Here is a 27,573-nt window from a genome sequence, read left to right as displayed (position 1 = left end):
GTATCACCTGGCAAGTACATCTAACTTGAGCTGAAAAGCTGATGAGACCATATCACCATGACTGATATCTCCAGCATCTCACTATTCTCCAGAACATCAGCACTGCCACAACTTTCTCATTATCACTCAATCACACAGACGCACAACAAGCAAAATCCATTATCTACAACAGCCTGTCTCCCTCGGCCTATCTCATCTAATTATTAATCAAAGCAGCTGCCAGCCATATATTGTCAGTCTCTTGTGCTAAGTCTAAATAAAACAGGCCTTCTTAGTGAAGTTTTTTGTCTGTTTTTTCCAGTAGCACAATCTACCATTCCCCTTTTCCTCCATGCCTCTGTCCTCACATTAACACCATCTGATATTTCAATAGCTTGTGCTGGGTGTGGCTTAAAGCTCACAGTGCGTATAGCAGTTAAACAGGGGGATGGGAGGCGGATTACAGTATCTATACATCAGCACTACTTGCCTGAATATACTAGGCAGTACTGTCTCACACGTAAATGCAGCCTTTGTTTGCTCCTCCTATGTCTATGCTGATGACTGAGCCTGGTTTATTGTTATGGCATGCAGTAAATTCTGTTGAACTTTGAGCTTTCATCTCAGCAAGCAGAGGCAGAAAATGCACACGTTAAACTGCAACAGCAAAATCAACCAGTAAAATACACCATTGCTTCTATATTACTTAGAGAATATGAAACATTGTATATTACTAGAGAAACGCCCATGTACTATTTGAAGGGAAGTCCAAGGCAAGCATAGAGATCAGGTATTGATAATATACCCAAACAAAAATGTATTCACTGTTTAATATAAGCATTTGCCATACGATATTATCTTAACTACCAAGTCATTGAGCTAAGCTTAACCTCCATCCCAATTTAACAATTTCGAAATCTTACTGTGACTGATTTATGCGATTAATTTTAATTATAGTGCGACCATTAGGTCATGTGAAGAGTGATACACTAACCATTTGGCAGCTTGACAGACATAAGTTAACAACAACAAATGTGACCTCTTGAAATAACATTTAAACACAAACTTCAAAACATCTAATGTTAAAAGAATAAATCTCAATTTGCCTTTAAAATTCCTCAGGCTTGATGGGATATTCTTTCCCTTTATTTGTAAAACAATTTTCCCCTAGATCGCAGCAAGTAAAACCTATGATATCCACATTAAATAGAAAAAAGGTTATGGGTGAAGTGAAGAATCTTTAAAGACGCAAAGGACGAAACCATTATTATTTCAACCAGTGCTAACAAATAGTAATAACAGTTCTGATTACATACCCAATCTTGGCCTTCTGCTTGGGCTTGGAGGAGGGGACAATGCATGCCTTCCTACATGCCTTCACTTTCTGCCGTGCCTTGCCGTTTCCTTTGTGCTTGCGGTCACGGTGGGACTTGTACTGTGAGGAAGAGCTTGGGAAGCTCTCGGGGCTCATGACCCGGGGGATGTTCTTCTCCCCGCGCTGCCGGGCCTTTGCGATAGCCTCTGATATTATCCTATTGGCCTTCTCTTGCTTTTCCAGTGGAGATGTCTCCATCTGATGATGCGTCATCCGCGATGTTCTTTTCTCTGACGAGGAGCTTGATGAGGATGAAGATGAGGAGGAAGACGAGGAAGACGACGAGCTGCTCTTCACTGGGGGGCTGAGGACTCGTACCTGGCTGCCAGGACCATTAGCATTCTTCCGTGGCTAAGGAGAGAGTGAGAAAAGTACAGAGAGTAATAATTAGTATTTAGAATTTACACGCAAATATCTCACAAATATTTCAGACATGATGTCATCGATTGCCAATGACACAAACGAATACTCAGATGGTGTGCTTAAGAAGGATATAGCACATAGCCTATAAAAAGTTGACCTTTCAAGGAGAGCTGGTGTACAAAGACAAGCTTTAAAAGATCCTCTCACAGAAGAATGACAAACAATATGCATTTCTCCACATGCAGAGGTAGCAGCCTTGGAGATTAAGATTTCCTTTGTCATGTTTTGCAACATACGAGTAGAAATAATACACTTAAGGCTATAAATAACGTGATTGTTATTTATAGCAAATTGATCTATAAGCAAGGTTCAACATAACAATATAATATGATGCATGGGTTTAAAAGAATAAAATGACTGCAGCTCCCCCCCAGCAAAGAAAAATACACTGATACAGCGATGTGACCACTGCAACTATCACTGACTCATTCATAAAAAACACAACCTTGTGGAGGCTGTGTGAACCACTACAACCAGTTGAAGTCAGATGCCACAGTGTGGGGAGTGGACCTGTACTCGGCGTAATGCTCTCTTCAACTTTCTGCGTTTTACGTAAGACCATCAGCTTTAGAGGGGCCAGCACTTTCTCCAAGAATTCCTTTAGATCAGGTGAAATGGAGTCGAAAAACTCTGAGACCATGTGAAAACTCTGACCTGAGCCTGACCCAAAAGGAATTATTTTAGGTGGAGCAGGTGATTCAAAGACAGGGGTAAACGCTGGCTCTCTGTCGCAGGTTTCAGTCAGCCTCGCAGACATAAATAATCCAGTCTGCCCGATACATGATAATATGTGAATAATAGATGGCGTGACTGCAGTTATGCCAACACAAGCGCTTGTGGTGGGCCGGGAGCCCAGCGGAGAGGGAACCCATAAATGGATGACCTAATCTAAAATTGTGTTGCGTATGCCTACATGGCCCAGGCATGGACGGATGCTTCTTTTCTTTTCTTTTTTTTTCCACACTGCTAGCTAAATAAAGAGAATTAGCTTGAACCTCACCAACAAAGTGGGGGCAGGGACTTGAATAATTAGCGGAAGGAAGGGGAGAAAACACACACACACACGCACACAAACACAAAACCACACACACAAGAGCTGCATTATGATTTTCACGTGTGCAACGCCGCTGAGGCTATTAGGGTAGAAATTTACTGGATCACGCTGGAATGTTCTCACTCATTTTAATGGTAAAAGAAACAAGGGGGAAGGGGTTGAAAGTAATGCTAAAGAGCAGAGGAACATGAGGGGCACATGGAAGAGATAGCAAAATATCAAAACAGGCGTCTATCAGATAGCAGGAGGGAGAGAGAGGAAAAATAAAATGCAGCAAAAGTGAGAGCACTGCAGCTGTGTAATACATCTATAAATAACTGAAATTACAGCCTGCCAGCACTGCAGTGATTTCAATCTCTCGAGCAGCACGTAGTCCCATGAAAAAATGTCAGGGACCATTATGGCCCATGAAAAGGTAGAACAAGCTCCATTTGGGCCGGACAGCTTTTCCCTCGCTCTCTCACTCCCCCTCGTTTCCACATGTAGTGAGCGCTCTGGTGAGTGACAGGCTCAACTCGTGGAGGACACATACACACAGACAGACACACACACACACACACACACACACACACACACACACAGATACAAATCATACACTGTACCTAAACTACAGAGCAGGGGCAGCTTGGAGAGAGCTGCACAGGAGGATGGGGAAAGACGTGATGTATTGAATGATCAGGCCATGGGGGGTGGGGAAAAAGAAAATACTGTAAATCAAGTGCGGCTTGATAAGGTCGAGGACAGAAAAAGCAAATGAGTACGAAGAGGAGGGAAGCAGAAGGAAAAAAAAAGCAGCAACGAGTTCAAGATGGCGGCAGTGCAGCATGAGCCAGTAGCAAGAGAGGTTGCTCAGTTCCTGCCGGCCCCTCCTCCTCCTCCTCCTCTTCCTCCCCCTCGGACCTCCTCCCTCCCAGCCAGCACTTGGAGCAGCTCACTTACCCTTCCTCTTGGCCTCTTCACTGTAGACATGATGTTTTTTTTCTTTTTTCTTCTTCTTCCTCTTTCCTCCCCCTCTCCAACCGGCTAACAAAAGCCTTGCCCTTTCCCGGGGTTTTGGTCTCTCTCTCTCTCTCCGGTTGCTTGCTCACGCTTCTTCTCTCGAAAACACTCACTCTTTTGCCCTTTTCCAACTGTCGTTTTCTCTCACTCTTCCTTTAGTCGTGTGTCCCCCCCCACCCCTCCCTCTCTCCTCCTCCCCGGTCAACTCTTCTCCTCGGGCAAGTGCGAGGTCGCCGGAGCGGTTCCACCGTCTCCTCCTCCCCCAGCGGGCAGGGCTCAAGAGGAGCGCATGGGAGCTCTCTCTCTCGCTCTCTCTCTCACTCTCGTTTGTCTCTTCACAGGGTGATGAGGGAGCAGCGCTGTGGGCGGTAGAGGAGGTGCGTGGCAGTCCAGGAAGCTCTCATTCTGCCACTGCGTGCTGCTTTCGCCGTAGTCCGGCTTCACCAAAGTCTCCCTCACTCTGTGTGTGTGTGTCAGAGTTGCCTTCCCCTACCTCCTCCCCTCTCATTGATTCCTCTTTCCGCCTGCCTTTCGTGTGCGCTCTCTATGACTTTCTGAGCACCCTTTTCCCTCTTATTTCTGGTTCTTTCCTTCTCTCTCCGCTCTTGCAGTTTCCCTATTTTTTGCGCCTCTCCTCGTCTTCTTCATCAGCCAGGATAAGGTAGGTTTCTCCTTTAATTACACACAAAAAAGGCTTTTGTATAACCTTGCTTGCTTGTTTGGTTGGTTGATTTTTCCTCCTTTTTTCACTTGTCTTTTCCTCCTTCTCCCTTGCTGCCCTCCCCTCTGCCTGGCTGGGGCGCGTGTGGCGAGCTCGAGGTTCTGGCAGGCAGAGCGGTGGAAAATGAAAGCACAAAGCAGCAAAATGCATCAGCATGAATATTAGAGATGTCGTTAAAACCGAGGCTCTTTTTTTCTCTCTCGCTCTCCCTCGCTCACTCACTCGCGCTCTTGTACTCTCTCTCTCTTTGTAAGGAAGTAGGCCAGCAGATGGTGCTAGCAGTTATTAAATTAACTTTCACAACTTAACCCCTAAAGCACTGGATTTCTCCAACACCAAAAACTGTCAACAGCGTAGCTTCTTTTTTTTTGTCCTTGTGTAAGTGACATACTGAATTATTTCTGGAAAGTCGAACCATCGTCCATGAGAGATGAACAAACCGCAAAAAGCCAAATGCTAAAAATAAATTACAGTGCACAAAGTTTAGGACAAAAATAATTAAAAAAAAATCAACGCAGGTGAATATAACTGATTGTCTACTTCCCTAACCATACCAGTGATATTCAGCTTTCACTGTCCTGAGTCTACTGGGAAGTCAAGCCCCTCTGAGGTCAAGTCCTGGTCACCCAGCTTTGACTTTTGCATAACAAATTCCAAGGAGGGGAAACTGGGACGTGTCCAGTACATGCACGTCTTCCTGTGCACCAGAAGAAACCTCAGGAGGAACGAGCCAGCCTTTCAGGGGACTCCTGTCAGCATGATACAGAGGCCATGTGCACCGGCTAGCACATGGTATTGGGAATTATGTGGAGAGCTGGCCTGGAGCCAGGTACAGTGCACAGCACTACTGGGCCAGGGCCTTTAATTTACTGACAGATACCCCATCAGCTTTATATAAACTGTGAAAATCAGCTAAACAGGCTTCATTCACTGCCAACACAATGTTCACTTTTCATACATTTACACACACAGACACACACAAATACACAGGCTTTTTAGATGTGCCGCTCCTGTTCAACCTGCCACCCACATACCCTTTTCTACACCATGTTGAAAAACTGGCACTGATGGCCATGCTGGAAAAAGCATAAACATTGCTTTCACCACATCTGTTGTGTTAATTTGTGCATTATTTGTGTAGTGTTCGGTGATAACCACCACTGATTCAAAAATTTTTAACCAATATATCTCCTCTGACAGGTAAAGCTGAATATGGCTTTTTATTTAAAGAGTATATACAACACAGCATCACCTAGGATCTAACACAATATAAAAAAATCATAGAGAACAAATATCTACAAGTAATCATGTTTGTAATGATCTCTACATCTTTTTTATGAAAAACATCCAGACAGGACACTAAAGGCCATTCAATTATTGCCCAAACAATACGACACTTACTGTGAGCTTATACAAGTGAGGTGTGAAACATGGGTAAAGTCTACAAGACAATATGGTTTTACATTGCAAGCTGTACAGATGACCTAAATAAACTGACCAACTAATGGTGTGGAAAGCCTTATTCTGAGTGTGCATCGGTGAGAGTATGTGTGAGAAAGGAGTTGGGTTATAAAATCAGAGAGATGCTGCATGAATACAACAGTGGCACTGAATACCCTCTGCACTATATCTCTGTGGTCGGTGTAATTTTCCTTTCTACAGCTTTAAATCTACAAAAACAGAGATGACTGCCATAAACAATGGCTTTCCTTTCCAAGTGTGTGCAGCAGCTGGCATCAGATACACCTGCCAGTAAAGGCCTTGGAGTTTGGACTTTGAAGCAGACCACATACACACCGGGAGCTGAGCAACAGCGTCCTCTCCAAGCTAAACAAATGCACTGTCAGATAATACCTCTGCCAGGCACAGCAGCCTGGGGGTGAGACTTGACAACACACACAGCAACAGTGCAATGGGTGAGTATATTTATATGTGTGTGTATATCAACAACAACAAAAAGAGTCTCCACATAGTCACAACTGGTCACACACTGTCACAATTATGGCCTTACCTGCTGCGTGTGCAAAAAATAACATTTTGCTGTTAAGGTGGAAATATGCACAATGCTTAATAAGGTATCAGAAAAAAGTTAGAGCAAGAAAGAATTGAAAAGAGAAAAGAGAACATGAGTCAATACACATGCTTTAACAGTCACATGGTATGAAGCCACAGCTCCTTGGCAAGTCAATGGTTAATATGCAAACAAGCCAGGCAGCTCTATGTGAGGAGGAGTGGCTTCCTATGAGGACAGACGAGGGAGGGGATTGGAAGAGGCGGGCAGGGGAGTAGAGGAAGGGGAGGGAAGTAGCAGAGCTGCTGAAAGGGAGGGGGTGTGTGTGTGCGTGTGTGTGTGTGTGTGTGTGTGTGCATGTGCGTGCGTGAATGTGTGTGTGCATGTGTGTGCAGAGAGGTTGGGTGGCTGCAGAGGCACAGGTGTCTGTCTCTGAACACTCCATTACTTCCTCATCAAAGAGCCTGTATTAGTGCGCCACCGCTCTCATTTCTTGCCTGCACCACCGTGAGAGTCTCCACTAACTTACCATTAGGGAAATGAGAGCTGAGAGCTCGCAGTGCACTGACTGAAAATGACAAGATGGCTATAGCACCCACCGGTGCATCTGAGTCTACAGCAAGCTGTTTCTCTCACACAGAGATGGAACCCATAGCTAAATGGAATTGAATGTCACCCGGTGTTAATGGTAACATTATCCACAGTGCACCGGCTGACAAAAATGAAGTTTTCTAACTAGTATTTGTGAACACTACTGTGGACAATGGATTATTGGTTATTTGCACTTTAATACTTTAAAAGGGGTGAAAAAGGGTTCACCACAGTTGTTAAGGGGTCTACAGGCAGGAAAAAAAAAAACTACAAGAAAACAGACTAAGATGTCAAGGCAGCTTTTGGTGGAAAGGGCCAACGCCAGTGTCTATGTGCTGCAGCGCATTTAATAAACTACATTCTACCCTTGCCTTTGGTGAAATCCCTGTGTCGTTGTGAACTCGTCTGAGCAGGGAATCTTCTTCTGTGTGGTGCATGTGTGATAGCCATGTCTGAAACTCTAGTATCATCAGTTATTTTCTGTGATCAGTGGCCAGTAATCCGAAATGTTTCTGTATACATATACAAATACTCAATATTTTATTAAATAAATGCAAAATAATGAAAGCCCTTGCAACACAACAACGCAGCATCAATGGATTTTCTCACTTGAAATGAGTGAACGTCCAACACAGGACGGACAGATTTTCCCTCAAGTTCAGGATTAATTTGCTGCAATTTGACTTTCAACACGGAATGGACACAGTGGCTACTTTTTTACAGCGATACTTAATGACAAGACCACTTGTCATTATGCCCCCCTTTGCCGTTTTACACTGAACTAAACAAACCTGCATATTGCTGTGACCTTATGTGATCTTATTAACAGGATGTTGTTCTGGAATCAGAGGAATGAGGAGATATCTCTATAAACTGTGTGCATGAGAATTTGCAGAATCTGACAGAGAGGAACAACATTTTTGGGGGCAGAAACTGTCTGGTTTCCATCTTTATTTTGGTCAATCATGTTTGACTTCGGCTTTGGTTGCCTGCAGATCCATGTGGAGAGCAACATATTGACTGAAATGCATCTCCTGTTTACTTTTTTTCAATTCTACACGGGAAGGCCCAAAATATTGGCGGTTGCTCCTAGAGGCTAATTCGTTGTAAGGCAATTGACAATAGGCTCCAAGATTATGTGATGAGAGACAACTGTGTCGGCCCAACCATGCTGGCAACGATCAGACCCAGTGACTACCCCTCCTGCAGGCCCAATGTTTTGTAATTTATATATAAAACAGCAGGGCAGAATGATGGTGAAACATTCACAGCTTGAACAAGATGTGTGAAAGGTGGATGCTTATTCACAAATTAACAGTTGATTAGTAATTTTTAAAATGTAGAAGACCAACGGTGTTGCATGCAGACTGAAAGGTGGAAATACTTAATACTACGGATAGGCATTCGATTAAATTGTCTTAATCGATCGTCGGGAGAATTAACGATCGATTTTCAATTAATACTTAATATTTTTATATTAAAATTCACTACATATAGGCCATATATTAAAATGCAGTGAACATAGAAAAAACACAGCGCGTTTCCTCATTGAGATCTTTATTACAAGATTAATAACTCTTGTGGCAGTTAAACGGGCTCCGTGCACTGGTAACACTTGAAAATAAGCGCTGCTCTACTCTTAAGCCCCCATGAGAGAGCAGCAGCTAGCTGCTGAGAGCTAGCTTGATTTGACGGATCTCGACCTCTCAGGCCGTTTGTTGTCATGCCCTCACTCCCAGAACCCCAGACCCGGGTCTGTCTGGGTTCCCTTCCCCGTGGACTGACGGTCCGTGTGCGGACATGAAGCCGAGCGAGCAGCGGAGGCTAGCTTCGGGATGCTTCCTCCAGCTGCTAACATCCTCGCTGTGCTGCCTTCAGGGCAACTCTGATATTCCAACCTCCTGCCACATAGCTAACATGCAATAGTTTTCATCGATGAACAAAGTATGTCTTCGACGAAATTCTTAATGATCAATTCATCGATCGTCAATTAATTATGCCCATCCGTACTAAATACAAGTCATTTTCACCTCCAATATCGGCTGAACCTTTTCCTGGCTTTTGACACGTCCTTGTTATCACTGAAAATATGTTTAGATGACAATGTTTCTGACTGAAATAAAAACGGCACAGATAACATTACATTACATTTCATTTAGCTGACGCTTTTATCCAAAGCGACTTACTATAAGTGCATTCAAACCCGAGGGTACATACCGAGGATGACAAGAATCAAGAAAGTACACTTTCTTCAAAATAAAGCAAAACTACAAAATGCTATAAGTAAGTGCCATCTAAGTGCTACTAAAGTGTTAGTTTCCAAAAGTTGTTAGTATTTTTCTTTTTTTTTCATTCAAGGTGTTGGGGTAGACTCCCCAGTGGGTTGTAAATACTTGGGCCCTGCTAGGCCAAGCTGAAACCAGTTTGGCCAGTTTTCAGTCTTAATTCACACCTTCCTCAAACAGCCTGGAGCCGACGGTGAGGACAAAGGATTGTAAAACTTTTGGAGGGAAAACATTCTCCAGCAGGCCTGAGAATCTCCCCCTGGTGGTTGGAAAATGTCCTGAAGAGCCTTCAGGACCCCCGCTGAGTTCCAAGCCCCGCCCACTGAGGTCCAACTGACACTCAATTGGCTTAAAGCCAGCATCATCCTATGACCAGCACCTCAAGGAGGCAGACCCTCTCAGGTAGAATAAAACCACTGAGACATCAATAATCGCTGCCATTTTTACCCTGCTCTGAAGACATCACGAGGCCCCTTCGGGGCCTCCCAGCTGTTTTAGTTGCTAAAGGGGGTAACCTTAACTTTTAGTTTATCAGCCATTTTTACCCTGCTCTGAAGACATCACGAGACATCACTTTCCCCACGGACTTTACTTTCTTTTCCCAACAATCTAGAAACGGCTTCCACAGCCGTCCCCTGCAGAAGCGCGAGATTCATTCCGCTGAGGAGCACGACCTCCACATCCCTGAAGAAGAAGGACAACGTTCATCCCGTTGAGGAGCAAGCAGAATCCGTTCCTATTCGGCCCAGCCGACGCCGCTGCGACAGAGGAACCAGCGCAACAGGCTTGAGCGGCCACGATTATTCACTGGACTTCGGAAATATCCGCGCGACACGCGCATGCAACACCGTGAAGGTCAGAGTAAGAGGCTTTATTGTCTGGGCAGATGTTAATCTAATACGTAGCGTATTGTTTTAATACTTGAATGTATTTGTTTTGTATGAGACCGCAGAGTCTCCAGTGTTTTAGCGGCTATTCGCCACTTCCGGTTTCCAGTTACGGCCTTGTGCCATAGTTTTTAAGCGCCGTGAGCAGCGTCTCCAGCTCATTGTGACCGTTTGAACAACTTTAAAGAGACTTTACCGGTCAAACCTCAGCACACAACGCCACTTGGGTGCTGAGTGGTAAAGTAAATGTAACTTGTCTCTGACGGTGCTTTTAAGAGCTTTGCTCTCTCTCCTTGTATACTCTCGCTCTCTCTCTCTCTCTCCTTCTAAACCGACCTATACACACATCCGATCTGTATTTAGAATACAGTTCATGTAACATAGTTACATCTATATTCAGAGAGGCTGGACACATCTGGAAGCCATGCGGCCGAACGCCAAAGCAGAGACAAATAATTCTCTTTGTCTGAAAATCCCTTTGTGTAATGTGACGACCACCGGTGTGAGCTCTGGCCACATGGTGTCATTAACATAGACTCCATTTTGAATAACGCAAGTTAAACCACCATTTTGAGTCTATTATTGCCACGCCTCCTCTCTCCCTCTCCTCCCATTCTGGCTCTAAATTCATAACGGCTCCGCCATCTTGTTTTGTAGTCAATCCGCCATTTTGAGAGTTTTTAGGCCTTGGTTCCACGAATCATGATCGGCCGCCATCTTGGTTGTGACGTGACTGCGTCATCGCCACGCCCTCTTCTTTTTCTCTCCCCTTTCTCGCTCTCTCACACACACACACAGATACACATAGATGAATACATGTGTTTTCTAAATTGTGATAAGCGGCTGCTGTTATCTTTGAAATATGGGAGTTTGTTAAAATGATGAATCATTAAATAACACTAACTGTATTTCACACACACACACATAGACACACACACAGAGAGACACTTTGACACAGACACACACACATACCGAGACAGACATACATACATAGGTAGACCGCCGGTTTTACATGTATTTCCTGAATTGTGATAAGTGCTGCTGCTGTGTTTATCTTTGAAATATCCGAGCTTGTTAAAATGATGAATCATTGAATAACATTATAACTTTATTTCCCCCTTTTTAATAAATGCTTTTGTAATTAAAGTATCTGTAGTCTGTGATTATTTGTGCATATGTATGTGATTGCAGCTGGATTATGATTGCCTGTGCTTGAACTTAAAACCCTTCATAGTTTATTATATAATCATTAATACTAAATATTGAGATTATTAATATAACTTATATCATTGAGACTGATATTTTATAGATTGACTCGTTGGTCCCTGTAACCAGGGTGGTGCCCCGCGACAATAAGCAATGATTACAGATTTGTATTATTCTTAATTGATAATTTTATTGTTTTCATTAATTATTTTAACTATTATTAATGGATAACTGTATAATTTCTAATTAAATGTGTTACTATTCTTAATTAATAGCTTTTTAATTTTAATTATTTTTAAGAAATAATTGTTATTTTAATAATCATATTTCATGATTATTAATAATTAGCCAACATCAATTCTACTCCTACTATTGCACAACAAAGGTAAAGTCGGAAGAGGTATGTTTTTAGTTTTCGGCGGAAGATTTGTAAACTTTCTGATGTCCGGATGTCAATGGGGAGCTCATTCCACCATTTAGGAGCCAGGACGGCAAACAGTCGTGTTTTTGATGAGTGTTTAGCTCGCAGTGAAGGAGCAACATGCCGATTAGCCGAAGCAGAGCGGAGTGAACGGGGTGGGGTGTAACGTTTGACCATGTCCTGGATGCAGACTGGATCGGATCCGTTCAGAGCATGGTACGCAAGTACTAGTGTTTTGAACCGGATGCGAGCAGCCACTGGTAACCAGTGAAGGGAGCGGAGGAGAGGAGTAGTGTGAGTGAATTTAGGTTGGTTAAAAAACAGTTGAGCTGCTGCATTCTGGATGAGCTGCAAAGGTCGGATGGCAGTAGCAGGTAGACCTGCCAGGAGGGAGTTACAGTAATCTAGGCGTGAGATGACCAGAGCCTGGACCAGAACCTGGACCAGAACCTGCACCGCCTTCTGAGTGAGATGGGGGCGTATTCTCCTGATGTTGTACAGCATAAATCTACAATCAAAGACCTCCTACCTATGGCTTCATATGTTCATTATTAGGTTTAGATGCAAAAAAAGAGAAAGGGATTAGGCTTTTACTAATTAGACCTCCAGCTACAGGCCAGTTTGCAGCCACACTGGAGTGAGGTTGATGAATGAAAGGAGACATGATACACAGCGCTGCTTCCTCAACCAATTAAGTACAGCACCATGCATTAATGATCCTTTATCAGGGCCAAGAGTAACAGTAGCTGGGCTGAGCATGGTGCCCTCTAGAGGAGCTGCTGACAGTCTAACAAAGCATTATTACCAGTCTGTCCCACTCCAGTATGACCACACGGCCTCCCTTAGCGCGATGAAGAACTAGGGGAGAAACGGGACAGCACAAGCTCACCAAACAAAAATATAATATTTCCTCTGACAATAATCATGGCACCGATATTTCATATCGTGACATCCCTGGTCTCAGGGTGAAAGATAGGAGCCATAAACGAGACGATGCAGACGAAGATATTACAATGGAAAAATAACGATATTCAAAAGCTCTTGGTGATGAAGGCCGATACTGGTATTGATGTGCGACACATTTATACTAGACAGGTTCCTCCTCTCACAGGAGCAGAAGTTTATCCAATCAGCTACATGGATGTCCTGATCAGAATGATCAGCCATTCCGTCTCCATCTATGTCTCAGGCATCTTGTATTAGTTTACGAGATTTTGACCTGTGGATCCATCTGCTCAGACACCCTGTCTCTGGCAACCCACACCTTAAAGCCCCAGCAGTCTCCTGCTGCAGACACTTAAGGGACCCCTGCAGTGAACCTTTTGTTTAGTTATACTGAAAAGAGGAAGCCACTAAACATCTAAAGGCCGATATATGCTACTCCGAATCCGTTAGGGGCGGGCGGACGGACGGATCCGACAAACTCTTTTTCATTAATGGTTTTCCGAAGGCTGTGGGTGCTGAAAACAATTCACCGCCAACGATATCGGAAATGATATCGTTAGCGGACCAATCACAGCCAAGGGCTATCCCTAGGCTTTCGTTCATCAGAGGTGAACGAAGAGCTCTCCGAGATGTTCGGAGAGGGGCGGTCCACGGCCGCGAAGCCATTCCCATGTGTCCGTCAAAACGGAGTACACACACACACACACGCACACACGCACGCACACACACACGCCCTTATTCTGAAGTTATGCTTTATTTATTTTTTATCACTTCCGGTTCCATAAACACCTATGACGGCTGCGTGTCTTATTCCTCCGTGATCCCAGGATATCGGTGCCTGGTTATTCAAACCCTTAATGATGGCAACCCTTACACTCTATGACCGACTGACCGGCGCGGAGAAATGCGAGTTCGGTGTGACCGGTCTGAACAGCCAGGCGGGATAGCGCCTGAGAATAGCGGTGCGCAGTGCGGCAGCTACATGGTCTGCTGCTGCCCTCCCTGCTTTTCCACTTGCGCTGTTTTTTTCACTGCCGATCACCACACACACAAATCGCCTCCTTTGCTTTATTGCTGCTTGAGAGTGAGAGCCGCTGAATGCTTTGGGGGAAGGACTGAATCGCGCATGCGCGTCTCTTTCGAAAAAAATGCCAAATAATCGTTTCAACTCGATTATAGTAGTTTGGAGATCGCTTGACCCCATAATCGTAATCACGATAACATTTTGATTAATCGAGCAGCCCTAACACACATACACACACACACACACGGTTAATTCTATGCCAACACAGCGATTAGTGCACTTGATAGAATTAACTCACTGGTCTAGCTAAAGTCTCACTGCACTACCCCTGCTGCTCTCTCAAGCAACTCCTCCAACAGGCTTTAACAAAGACGGCCTATTTGCTTGGTATTATGCAGGCAGCTAATTGTCTCCCTTATTTAAATCAAGCTCAGCACAAACAACCAGTCCTGTTGCTGATAAGAGTTTTGATGGCAGACAGATTCTTAAGAACCACTACACTAACAGCATGTTGGGCTTAGTTCCAATCTGGTTTGGATAGAAATGAACACTAGGGGGTGACTGTGAGGGCAGAGAGCAGGATCAGAGAGTGCATGATAAAGGATAAAATGGTTTGCCATCACCAGAAGAGGCTCCTTAATAACATATCAGGACTCCCCCCTAATTGTTACTTACAAGACACTGGGTAAATAGAAAAAGGAAGTAAGAGCAACCCATGATGATGTGAAAAGCAGTGGTATTAATACTAACCATTATAATGGTCTGTCTAATGCATATTTTGAATACTTCCAATTACAGTGCAAAGCCTGTAGGGGTAACAAAGTTACTCAACCTGAGAAGCAGGGTGTAATAAGCTACTATTTGACATATGATTTCCTCTCCTCAGTGAACAAAAAGAAGCAGCGCCTCTGCTGATCATCATCGACTATTTCAAATGCTAAAATCTGTTGTACTACACCTCAGTAAAATCACTGAAATCAGGTGCAGTATTAATGTATTTAAATGATCATCTATGTGGATGGTAGCATTAAAAAGAAACAGACATTAACTTGTTTAGCGAATCTTATTCAGACAAAGCTCTTACACTGAGGAAAGATTGTTCAAACAGCTGCTCCATGTCTATGTTACTGTGGCTTTCACATGGTGCTTATTTCACACTGACCCCTGCAAACACAGCTGGTACTGGGGTTTGAGCACAACCTGAGCCTGGCTCTATATCAATCAGGCCCCAATGACTGGGAATAGCAGGCAGTGATTCTAACAAAGGAATCTGGCTTTCTCGAGGCATCTTCAAGTGTCAGCTCAGTAGACGGTCGCTCAGTGAGATTTAAGATTATCTTTAAAGGGCTTGCACTGTGTGAGTCAAAGTGAGCAAGGGCAAGAGATCATCCATCCACAGAGAAACACCCTTCACAATTACCAGCCAACTCCTGCAGTTTTTATTCTGTGTCATTGTGGATCCCTTCCTATTCAGACACATCTTGACACTTTGAAAGCAGGTCTCCTTGGGATCAGATTCAAATATTAAGTTCTACTCAATTTTGATTAATGCCAATTGTTTACTTTTTTAGTTTTATCACAAACCTGTTACCTGGTTCCCAGAGCTCATATACTACACCAAACTATAAATCATGATAAAAACCTACTGAAATAAAATCCCTGCTGTAACCCTGTAAATAGAGGTACTCAGCAAAGAACATTCCTCTGCCAAGGCCTAACTGTTCCCTTATAGAACCACATTTAAAATCACTAGATCCAGATTTCATTTTGAATTTCTTCACCAAATTGCACACACTCATACATTACAATCCCTTAAACATGCCTGATTGTTTTCACAAAGATTCATGAATTATTCTCTGAGAAATCAAGGAAAATGTTAAATAAAAACATTGTTAAAGTAAGTGACACAATTCCTGGATCTGCATCCTGATCCAATTGAACATCTAAATTGAGTGGGCTCCTTCCTGAACCATATGGCATCCTTCAATCCTTGTTTCATGGTAATCCACCTGTTATTACATAATCCTGCTAACTCACAGACAGACAAACAAACCCAAACAAAAACATAACCTCCTTGGAGGATGTATTAAACTGGTAATTATCCTTTTAACTACATATTGGTCTCTTCACCTGAGATCTGCACTAATCAAAATCACCAGTATCTGTTCCTTTTAAACGAGCCTCCGGTAACTTGGATTTAAGCGCAGCACAGGTGGCTTCCAAAGAAGTGATCGTTTTTGCAGTGGCTGTATGATTCATCTGCCGCAGTAGAATTAATTCTGTTTTACATACTGAACTGGACAAGGTTTTCCATGTTTTTTAAACAGCTCAAACTAAACTGTACAGCCTCTTCTTTAAAGGCTTGTTTTTAACAGTAGTTGCTCTGAGTAATGGCATGATGCTCTCTGAATCAGAGCTGGCACAGTAGGTCAGACAACAGGGTGTGAAGTGAGAGTGAATAGTGCAAATCAAGCAAGCCGGATGATGCCATTCATTAAATGGAACATCGGTGCAATCCGAAGAGTGAAGCTGAGAGGAGGTCCCTAAGGATGTGAAAGACAGAGAGGCAGCAAGTGAGGAAGGGATGAGGTTGAGGGGAATTCAGCGAGGGGCTTGCTGCCAGACCTTTAGAACTCCTTCATTATTAAAGCAGTGCAAAGAGAGAGCAGGCCACTGCCTGTGCAAAGAGGAACACACACAAAGGCAGCTATGAACATCTGCGCACAAGCAAGACAGAGCGGGTGTGTAGTTGACCTGCAGCCTTCAGGAACTGATGAAGTGAGCATTTTATTTTCCCCTCTACTTCCACCTTAGTTCGAGGCAGGTGTCGGTTGAGTCAATCTCCAGTGGAATGGTAGAGGCCTGGCACATGCTCAACACAGAGAAGATAACTAACAGGATCACCTGTACCCCAATTATAAGAAGAAAATATTACAAATATCATGGTTCCTGTAACAATTTAACTTGAAAAAAGTATATGACCAAATTCCACTAAGGTTGAGATGTGTAACAAAAAAGCCCAAATTGATCTATGATCACCACCCTGTATCATAAGGTCTTAACTAGAGCTGTGAAAAATAATGCGTTAACGCATTTAACGCATGCGCACAAGGACCTTCCAATATACCCACAATTCCGACCACTCTGCACTAGTCGCCGCTCTAATGCAGTCAGGCGGCAGCTGCCATTCAATCAAATAAACAACATGGATAATTCTGATGAACCTGAGAACCTTCTGGACGGGAAGATCGTGTTCCAAAAAAACAAAGATCGAACATTCAACTAAACCAAGGTGATATGTACACTCTGTGTCTATCGTTTCGCAGTAGTAATACCCGCCTCAAGTACCACCGCAACACGAAGCATGCGAGGAGCGTTCAAGTGCAATGCACCAAACCAGCTTCACTCGCAGGACATATTGTGCAAAAGAAGCGGTCAGCTTTACTGTCAGAGAATGTGAACAAGTTAGTTTTCCTCAACAACTGGCTAAAGAACGACTAGCTAAGAGGACCTTTAGAGGCATTAGATTGTGTCATGGTGTGGTTAATGGTTGTTTGACAAAAAATACAAAAAAAATTCAACCATCCTATAAAAAGAATGGCTAAGAAGCTCAAATAATTTGTTTGATTTAAAAAGAAAAGAAAAAAGTTCGAATTCTGTTTATGATGAAGATTATATTAATGTTCCATATGGAATAGCAAAGAGAACTGATAAAGAACTGCTGAGTTGAGGCACCATTGTTTTGTTTATTTATGATTATTAAAAGAAAACATGTTAAATATGTATATCCGTCTTTTGTCATAAATTGTTTGTTTTCACAAAAATATACAGAGAAAGCGGTAATGTGATTAATCATGATTAATCCATAGAAACCTGTGATTAATTTGATTAAAAATTATAATCATTTCTCAGCCCTAGTCTTAACAAACCAGGACCATATTTTTTTAACTGCAACTCTAACCTCATGTGTCAACAATGTTTGCAAACCAATTCCGGAACTTGTCCATCATTAAGGTTTCAAACTCAGGATAGATTTGACATCTTTGCAATCTGACAAAGGTGTTCCAGAGTTGTTTGAGCTCTTCAAGATCAATTGGACAACAGAAATTAAGTTACGCCTGCAACCAAGGTCAGACTGCTAACTTGAACTGCACTGCTCCAATCATGTGAAATACATCATGTAACATACCTCACTCTCCACAATCATCTATAGTACACACCCACACTCTATTTAAGCAGAGGACATTTCCCATCACTCCCTTAGCTTGACTCACTGCTGAGTCAGTATTGCTGTCAGTTGCTTCAGCCTCTCCACCACCCCAGCATCCACCTGTAGGCTCTGATGGGGGGTTACAAGTATTTGCTCATCACTCCCATCACATATATGTGATCATATCGGGGGAGTGATTAAGTGGGAGCCTAGATGCCAAACACTAACCTGTTGCAATAAACATTTGAACGCGAGTGGTCTGACTATTCTTTTTAATTCACTGAAATCCTGAAATACACTTTGAACCGATCTGAATATTTTGGCAGTTTCTGATCAAAAGATGAAATTCTTGTTGTACCTCACAGCTTCTCAAAATAGAATCCTCACGGCTCAACGCCATTGTATGTCCTATTAAGAATTTTCGGAACAAAAAATAAAACGCATTGGACTCTGTGTGCAAAGTTTCTGTGTATGATGAATATTATTGGATGACGGATTAAAAACATTAATATATATTTTTTGATACAAGCATATATGGCCACTGTAGTCTACAATATTTGAGAACAAGTCAGATGAAGGCTGGACTTTTTCAGTAACCTCAGTCACTGCAAATATCCAATGGTGGCTGCAAATACTCATAAGTTAGTAGGGAGCCAATCATGGTGACAATCGGAGTGACTTCTGAGCTGTGAAACAGAGAAGACACAGCAATGATGACAAAGGACCATCTTAATTAAAAATGAAGGAAAGTTAATGTTCAAGTGTGCGTAGAAACATGACCAGAAAAAAAACAGTGGATGAAAATAAAAGGCTGAAGTCTGTGTGTTGGAGGTGAATTATAGAAAACAACCTTATGTGATGTCGAGAATAGGGTTATAATATAAACAAGAATAAAGTTGTAATTTAATGAGGAAAAAATAAATAGTACGTCAAGAAAAAGAAAAAACAATGCAGGAAACAAACAGCATGGAGAACCTGTGCTTGCCAGAGTTCTGGAACCCAAATGTTGAAGTCAATCTCATTGTTTCTTGAGAAAACATCATCCATGTTTTGTTTAAAGTGACCTCTTTGTGAGCCTATATGACGATGACAGCGAGTCTCAAAACACGAGCGATTGAGGTGCCAGTTTTGACAGAGACCTTACTTCTAATAAGTAAACATTAAACTGAGTGAGTCAATTGTACCGTCAACAGAAATTTAATGTTGTAAAATACACACAGGAAACCTCAATAAACACAGTATTGCCTTGCAACACTGGAGTCCATGGCAACAAGCTAATGACTTTCTAATGACACAAACCTGTTGGCTGAACTTGCAATCAGTAACCAGCCAGCCAACCGTCGTTCGTGTGCAGAGCGTGACCAACACTACGTTTTGTCAAAGTCAAACTGTTGCACAGACAACCATGTATCGACTGGAACAGGACAGACTCAATGGAGTCCTAATAACTACAACTAACCTTAATCTAGCCTGTTTTATTCAAGCTTTATTTGATCTTAAGATGTTTCATTCCAACATGTTCACTCTCTTCCTCCTGCCACAAGACAACAGTCCATGTGTCAGTTGTCAACACAAGGGCAAAGAGGTCATTACCCCTTCACACCTTTTCAAATTTCCTCTTTTTCACTGAGGTCAATACAAATTGTTTGAAGTCCTCCTCAAAATCATGTCTTTCCATGCCCAAAGACACTGCAGCAGTCTAACCTCCCAGCTCTCCATTCTCCACCAGTCAAAGGCTAACATGAGTTCAAGGAAGCTGCCTCACTTCTCAACCAAGAAGCTTCACATTCCTGTCACAACACACACATGCTACGAAAACTCTTCACATTTGGCCACTGAGCAAAACACACACACCCGTCACCCCGGAAAAAAAATTCAAAGTCATTTAATCCCTATGGCATTAGGCAGAAGAGAGAGGGATGCAGAGAAAAGCAGCATAAAAGAACACACTTTAAATTCAGACCTACTGTGCAGTTTGGGCTGGCAGCGTTCCCACATGCTCCTGACACAGTCAATTCGAGTAAAACTCCCTCCTCCCTCTCCTAGGTCCTCCCCTGCCTCCTTTTACTGAAACCTCCCATTCAGCCCACAGCAAAGACCGCCTGACTTCCTGTTTACCTCTGACCCTTAGTTATCCTCCGCCCCCGCCCTTATCTGGCAGGCCTCCAAAACAGACAAGCCAGTGAGGCCGGATGCATGCACATAGAACACTTGACAGAGAGTGAGCACGAAGGGGTGGGTATGGAGAGAGAAGGGGGGTGGCGGTTTAGGGGTGGGAGGGTAATCAGAGAAAGTGTACGAGTGAGACAGCCTATCACCATATGACTACAGAAGCAGCAGGTTTTACAAGGGTTTGTGCACGAGTGTGTGCTACATGTGCCTTGCATGTGGGTGGTAGGGTGAGGGCTGGGGTGATGCATGGTGTCATGTTTCAGGGCTGATTATGGCATTGCCTGCCCAGTCTGGTCAGCTGGTTGGCTTGGTTATATAAACCTCAACAGAGGTCAGGAAGCAACAAAGCCACCATATCTTTAAGACACACGCACACGCACGCATGCTCTGGAGCCACGGCAGGGCAGAGAGGGTTGATACCTAGATACCCACACAGATAACAAATCAGCCACACAGGTACCCGGGGAGGAAGCACCTGGTCAATGTCACTGCCTGAGGGCCTGAAGTGGCTGGAGCAGCCAAGGCCATCAGGATCCACTTCAATCTCTGTTCCAACCTGTTCAGGATTTGAACCCTCATACTTGAAGCCTTTGGTTTGACAGCAGAGTGTAGCAATAAGACAAAAAACGGCAGTGCCCAGCATTAAGTTTAAAAGTGAAAATAAGGATCTATCAGTATAGATCAAAATACACTTAGGCTGATATTATGTCACACAGGGAAGTAAGAATGGCCACCTGCAACTTCATCACAATTTAATGAGAATATTTAATTTATTTATGAGAATTAAGTAGTAATTTAACAATGAAAAACCGAGGTGAACAACTCTTCTAGATCCAAAGTCTTGATTTCCAATCTCATTGTTTCATCCAAAAATTACAAAACTCCAATGACTATCACACAGATCTACCAACAAACAAAAGCCTCACAGTTGACCAGTATCAAACATTTACTTCTCGACAGAACAGGCAATTTCCAACAAGTCCATGTGTTTCTATCGCCAGAATAGACTTCCAAGGTCCTGATACCTTTTATAATTATGAGCAAAAAAATTAAGCGTTTCGTTATTTGTGAAAACTATACTAAAGTATAACTTAACAATATGCTCCACAGTCCTTATTTTACCACAGATGAGAGGCTCATCTTCTGATAAACCACCTCTAATATAACATAGGCTAAAATTACAATAACATTTCATTTATTTGCAACTTTATTCTCGTAATGTTGCAAGAAAGTGATTAATTTAAACAAGCTTTATTTTTTCTTAATTTCTCCCAGGGTTAGGGTTAGGGTTAGGTAGGGTGTATGCTCTGAAAGGTGATGAACCATGTCAGTGTTGAATGGATGATGGTTTCTTTGGTACTAAATGGGTGGGACTGAAATCTGTGTGGCAAACATCCTCTTTCGGTTTGAGTGCAGAGAGAAGGGGTATATTGAATGAGCTGTTGTAACTCCATAAATCTCATCAACCACTTTCTTTTTTGCGTTTGGGGCATAGTTTAATTTGCACCCATATATAGGTCTATGAAATCCCAATAGAGACATGCAAAGCACCTTTTAATACCAACATTGTCCAGTGTCTCCGGAAACATAATGTTACTGCATGGACAATATCTATGTAATACTATACAATGATATAGTAACTTTTTTGGGAATCCAATTTAGAAATAACATACAAACTATACAAATAAAATCACAACAAGGAAAAATCTGTTAACATAAACATGCTCAGACATCTCATTCTTCACTTCCTGACTAGTCACAGTATAACGAGTGGCTGCTGACTCACCTCAATACACATAAGCAATACACAGTGGCATGCAGCTCAGAAGGGTCTCACTAAAATGTACTACTGCCTCAGATAAAGCCACTTACATATCATATTGTTTAAATGATTCACCGGACAGCCCAGACTTTTACCCACATCTGTTGATTTAAATTTAGATCCATTGCAACGGAGCCCTGCGCATTATTTTTTACTAAATTTAAGCTCTGAACACAGTAACCTGGGACAACTATTCTATCTTGAACACTGGGTGCTCATCAAGCAGCAGCTGACCATTACAACCATTGGCAATCCTAATTAGCCACATTCTCTGTGGGGGTGTGAAGAGTGGGCAACTTTCTCCTGATGCCTTGCCTGTTCAGCAAACACACTATCAGCAGGCTCTTCACACATCAGTGCACATGAATAGCACAGTCAGCCTGTAAGCATCAACACAGGGCTGGATGTTGACACAGACAGGGAGAGGCTCGTTCGTATGGCTGTGGTTCACAGCCCAATTCAATCAAGGACCTTTACAGATGGGCAAATAGGCTGTGTGGATGAACTCTGGTTCAGGCAGGCAGCCAGTTTTGTTGTCGCCTACAGCCGGTTAGGTGATAGTTGGAGCAGTGCTCAACACACAGGTTGCGTTTTGTCTCTTAGACATTGAGGTTTATGTTCAGGAGAGGGCTATAATGGGTCTGTTGCCACTCAGAGAGCACCGTTTAGAGAAATCTAAATATGTGACTCACACGGTTAATATGAGTGTCTCTCCTGTTTGCCACTCTTGGGTAGGTACTGATACAAAAAAGGTGATATTGATAAAATAATGTCAAACAACACTTCCAACACTGAAGTAATTATTTTCTGTAGTGGGCCATAAAAACACAAGTGTTCTTCTGATATAAATGTGTGAATAAGTTTGCATTTGTCTATTTTAAATTAGATAATTTTATCAGTTTCCACTGCATTCAAGACAACATTTTAAATTGTAGTTAAACGTGTTAATCTTGCATTAACATAGCTTGAATTGTATCAAAAGGAACCCATGGATGTGCTGAAATTCAGGTCCTTTTTATATTAAATGTGCACACCATGATGAAGCGTCTGCCGCTTTCACTGCTGGCCAATACGTCACCAGCGGGCCAGGAGGCTGTGTGGATGCTGCTAAGTTACCAGCCAACTGAGGTCCAGGAACTGCCTGAAGCCTGTTACAGCCAGCTAATGCATTCGCTCAACCTCCCCCTTCTTTTCTCCCTCTCACTGCTCTTCCTCGCTGTCTCTTTCCCTCCCTTTCTTGCCTAAGCGCTCCTTTTTTCCATGAACTACTGCTCTCTCCATCCCCCAGACCCCCTCCCCCCTCCCTCAACTGCTAACCACTCTCCTTCACCATGCTATTTTCCTGCTCTCTCACACGTGCACACATACACACAGAGACTGTGGCAGCTACCACAACAGCGTGCAACCTCCCCCACACTCCAGCGAGGCAGTGTGCAAGTGCCTCTGGCTTGCCCTGACCCACATCTTGATATAGCCCTAAGTATGCTTACAGCTAAGTCCTGAAGACACTCCTGCCACTCTTAGCCTAATCAGGCCTGACCTGCTGTCGGCGAGCTGAGCAGGACAGGCTGGACAGACCATTATCATTTTCAGAGGGCTTTCAGATGGCCCATGGTACTGCCTCTCCACCTCCCCCCACTCCACCACTGATTGCAGGTTTCCTACTACACAGGCACATGTTCTATCTGGGATTGTTGGTTAAACATTACATGAGTGACTGGATTCTCAGGTACAGTATACTGGGAAAAACATGTACAATTTATTTATGTCAGCAAGGAAATGTTCTCCTAAGTAAAGCACACATGAAGCCCTTATAACATCAAACTTCTTCAATAAATGTCATATCATTAACCTTCTCTCCCCTTACTTCTCTATAATCTGACCTGAGAACTAGAAAAGGTTAAGGACAGCGTGTATTGACTCTGTTTATATAAATTAGAGCAGATAGAATGTTACTTTAGGGGGTTCTCTGCCAAAATATCCAGCCATGTATTGGCAATGCATTGTAGTTTTGAAGGATCAAAATATATATATAGACTTTGTATTACCTTCTCTTCCTTGTACTCAACAGGTGGTGGTTTCCTGTGCCTGTGTCGCCTCTCCAAACTGGAACTGAAACTGGAACTGGCCCAGGAACAGTTGGATTCATCCTGCTGGCTGAGAGCAACCTCCAGCTGGGGCAGTAGGTCAGGCAAGAGGTCAGGAGGCTCCAGTCCCTCCATGTCTCCATCATGAGCCTCTGATGTGAGGAGACCATCTCCCAAAGCCTGGTATCCATTAGTGTTGATGGCCCCGCAGCTCTGAGGCTGTTTAGAGGAAAGCTGGCTGGCCATGGTTGGGTAGCAGCTCATGGACTCACCAAACATCTCCGATGACCCACTGCTTCCTTGGGGTTCGCCAGGACAATGTAGGGCCCGGAAAGGACATTCATCTTCTTGATTACCTGAGGTCTTAGTGTGCTGCTGATTTAAAATTCCTGTGGATGGAAACTGACATACTGTCCCTGAGAGCTCAGACACTGTGGAAGTGAGAGATACATTGGTGGTGAGTGTGGGACCTGACACTGAGGCTGTGGACAAAGACTGCTGATTGAGAGTGGGTACTTCAGGCTCTCCAGGGTAAGCAGGGTACTGAGCCAGTTGGTAAGCAGGGGCAGAACTGACTGAGCATGTGGGCAGGGAGAGAACCATAGATGATGAATGCATGGGGAAGGGCCGGTTTGGGTCTTCCAGTCCTGATCCAGAGAAGGCTTGGCCTCCTGAGGTTAAACGGTAGGAACCATGTTGCTGCTGATGTTGCTGTAAGCAAGTCCCACTCAGAGAAGCATTCTGACTATCCAAATAAGACTTGTTTGGCAGAGGCCTTGATTGGAATCTCTGTCCTCCTACAGATAGTTGGTGCTGAGCCCGCTGCTGACTATGGTGAACTTGCTGAATTCCCTGGTGAAAGGAGAAATTGTGATGCTGCTGTTGCTGCATGGGCATAGTCTGTGTGTTAATTTGTTGGGACTGGCACTGGTTTAACAGCTGTTGCTGATGACTTTGCTGTTGTTGCAGCTGCTGCCTCATTCTGTGCTGCTGCTCCTGTTGTGGATCATGGCAGGGTTGGTGTTGTTGCTCTCGTATATGTTGTCTGACATTAAGTTGCTGGTTGTGCAGTAGCTGCTGCTGATGACAACTCTGTTGTTGCGGATGTTGCTGTTGTTGAGATACAGGGTGGAACATATTCCCATTCTGGTCTTGGTTGCCCCACATTGGACTGCTACTGTTACAAAAGAGCCCATTTGACTGAGGCACTTGGCTCAGGGCAGCATTGTGGTACTGGCCATGTTGCTCTGGCATTATGCTGCCACCTCCAGCACCTGTGGCTCTATGACCAGAAAATGTTTGCCCTGTAGTATTCTGTCCCTTAATGCCAATATAGTGATCCATCGGTTGAACATAAGCAGGTATTCCTTGTTGGATAGAAATTGGGGGCATTATGTCTGGCGGCTTTCCTTGGCCCAGAGGCTCCACTTGGTGGAGGGGCTCAAAATCAGCACTGAGGTTCAGCTCATCCACAAGTGAGGGTGCTGAGGGAAACTCATCCTCGTCCAGCCCTTCCAAACCTCCAACAAAGAGGCCGGGATCGTCAAAGAATTCCATGATAGGGTGACTGGACCCTTTGGAACTCCACTGGATCCAAGCTGGTCCCAATGAGCCTCACTTTCTACAGCATGTTCAGTATATTGTGTCCCTGTCCAAAAACAAAAATATAAAAATAAAAAAATTAACATCAGAAGATGAACACTACATAATGTGTATTCTAGAAAAGGATCACATTAGGTTTGTAAACAAACTAATTAGGTAAACACAAGAGTTACAGTATGTGATGACAATTTCTCAAATACCTTTTCCGACAATCTATTTAATCATCCTTGATACATACTCAGTAGGTCAGTAGAATGGCATGAATTCCCATCGGACATTAACAAAGCTCACAAAAGGCAGGTAATGACTAGGTCAGAAAGAAATTTGGTGCTGTCAATTAGCTGTCAGCACTGCCTTTCATGTGTGTAGCAAAGCAGCTGGTGCAAAGCAACCGCCAGCCACCCGCAGGTGCCTCTTCCTGTACCCCTCCCCTTTAACACACACATTCACACAAATGTACCTCAACCCCTCCAACTCTACAACCAATGAAGTGGCCTACACTGCTGCTGCAGAATTTGTGAGAAGTGCAGACAGCTGATACAATTTCAACAGCTAGGGACAGAGGCAGATGAGGCCCTTTAAGTGTGTGCGCCAGTGTGTTTGTGTACGTGTCTATGTGTGTGTGGGTGTGTGTGTTCTGCAACCACTGACCGGCGGTGGGTAACAGAAGCTTACCCAGGTCAGTCATTATATGCTGACTTGCTATGCACACAGACACACAAGAAAAAATAAGCAGAGCATATGTTTTCAGTTTCTTAGTCTAACTATAGACTATCGATGGAGGATTTTAATTGTTTTTATTATACATTTCATTTTACATTTCAATTTACCTATTGGTATTAGGGCTGATGTGTGGTTTAACATAAAGTTCAGTGCCTTCACGTACCCTTCTCCAAAATACAATACATGTTGCTCGTAGTGGATCATTCTAAAACTATGGCAGCCTACATTACCTTGTGTCATTTCAAATTATAGGCCAAATAAACCTGAAACTATGACAAATGTTTTAAAAAACCTGATACTCATACTATGCGATAATAAAAAAAAAAATTGTATCGGATTGGATACTCATTTGCAACAGCATCAATTTCAACAGTGCAGTCTTTGCCTCCTCCAGACAACACAAAACTTGCAGACCAATGATATTATTAAATGTCCCCCTCTGCCCATCCACTACAGCTACACAAGTAGTGATACAGATAAAAAGAGAGAGAGGGGGGTGGGGGGGGGGGGGGCTACGTATTCTCCTCATAGGCTTGAGTGGAGAATACGTAATTTACCCCAGACACCTGACATTTAACGGAGCAAACAGCGAAGTTCTTCAACATGGATGACATTAAATAAACAATTGAAGTTGAGAAGTGCGTTGTATGATCCTCAGAACATGTTGTATAAAGACAACACCAAGAAAGACAAATGTTGGGACGCTGTTGCTTAATGTTGGAGCAACAAGTAAGTATATGCTTTTAATCTACTGGATCAACGGGTGATATTATTAGCGCTGCCCAATGGTTCAGCGTCGCTTCAGTGTCCGGTGTGAACAGCCAAGCGACGGCGCAATAGGGATTAGCGTGGTGCTTTGGCGTCGCCTCCACGTTCTCTGTTCCTCTTTCAAAATGAATGCGCTGTCGATGTCTTCTAAAACAGACTCAATGGCAGCATCTACACATCTCAGCTCTCTAGCGGCAGATATGTTTGTTGAAAACGAATTCAATCCAAGGGCACTTTGATGACGTTACCGTTGATCATCTGTCCATCA

The 27,573-nt window shown here is 43.3% G+C and overlaps 1 protein-coding gene across 8 annotated transcripts in view; it reads right to left on the bottom strand.

Annotated features, from left to right (window-relative positions):
• The window catches only part of chd9 (chromodomain helicase DNA binding protein 9), an 82,251-nt gene that overhangs the window by 50,428 nt on the left and 4,250 nt on the right, over positions 1-27,573 (bottom strand). For 7 of the 8 annotated variants that reach the window (XM_062388910.1, XM_062388918.1, XM_062388926.1 and 4 more), the window contains exons 2-3: positions 24,174-25,860; positions 1,296-1,705 (exon numbers count right to left, since the gene is read on the bottom strand). In XM_062388910.1, the coding sequence (XP_062244894.1) occupies positions 1,296-1,705; positions 24,174-25,769 (2,006 nt within the window). In that variant the 5' untranslated portion in view covers positions 25,770-25,860. Of the gene's footprint in view, positions 1-1,295; positions 1,706-3,770; positions 5,633-24,173; positions 25,861-27,573 lie in introns of those variants that run through there. The other variant, XM_062388934.1, reaches the window with a different exon arrangement.

This window comes from Platichthys flesus, chromosome 1, assembly GCF_949316205.1.
Source record: "Platichthys flesus chromosome 1, fPlaFle2.1, whole genome shotgun sequence".
Lineage (NCBI taxonomy): Eukaryota > Metazoa > Chordata > Actinopteri > Pleuronectiformes > Pleuronectidae > Platichthys > Platichthys flesus.
This window is presented reverse-complemented; position numbering and strand designations above follow the sequence as displayed.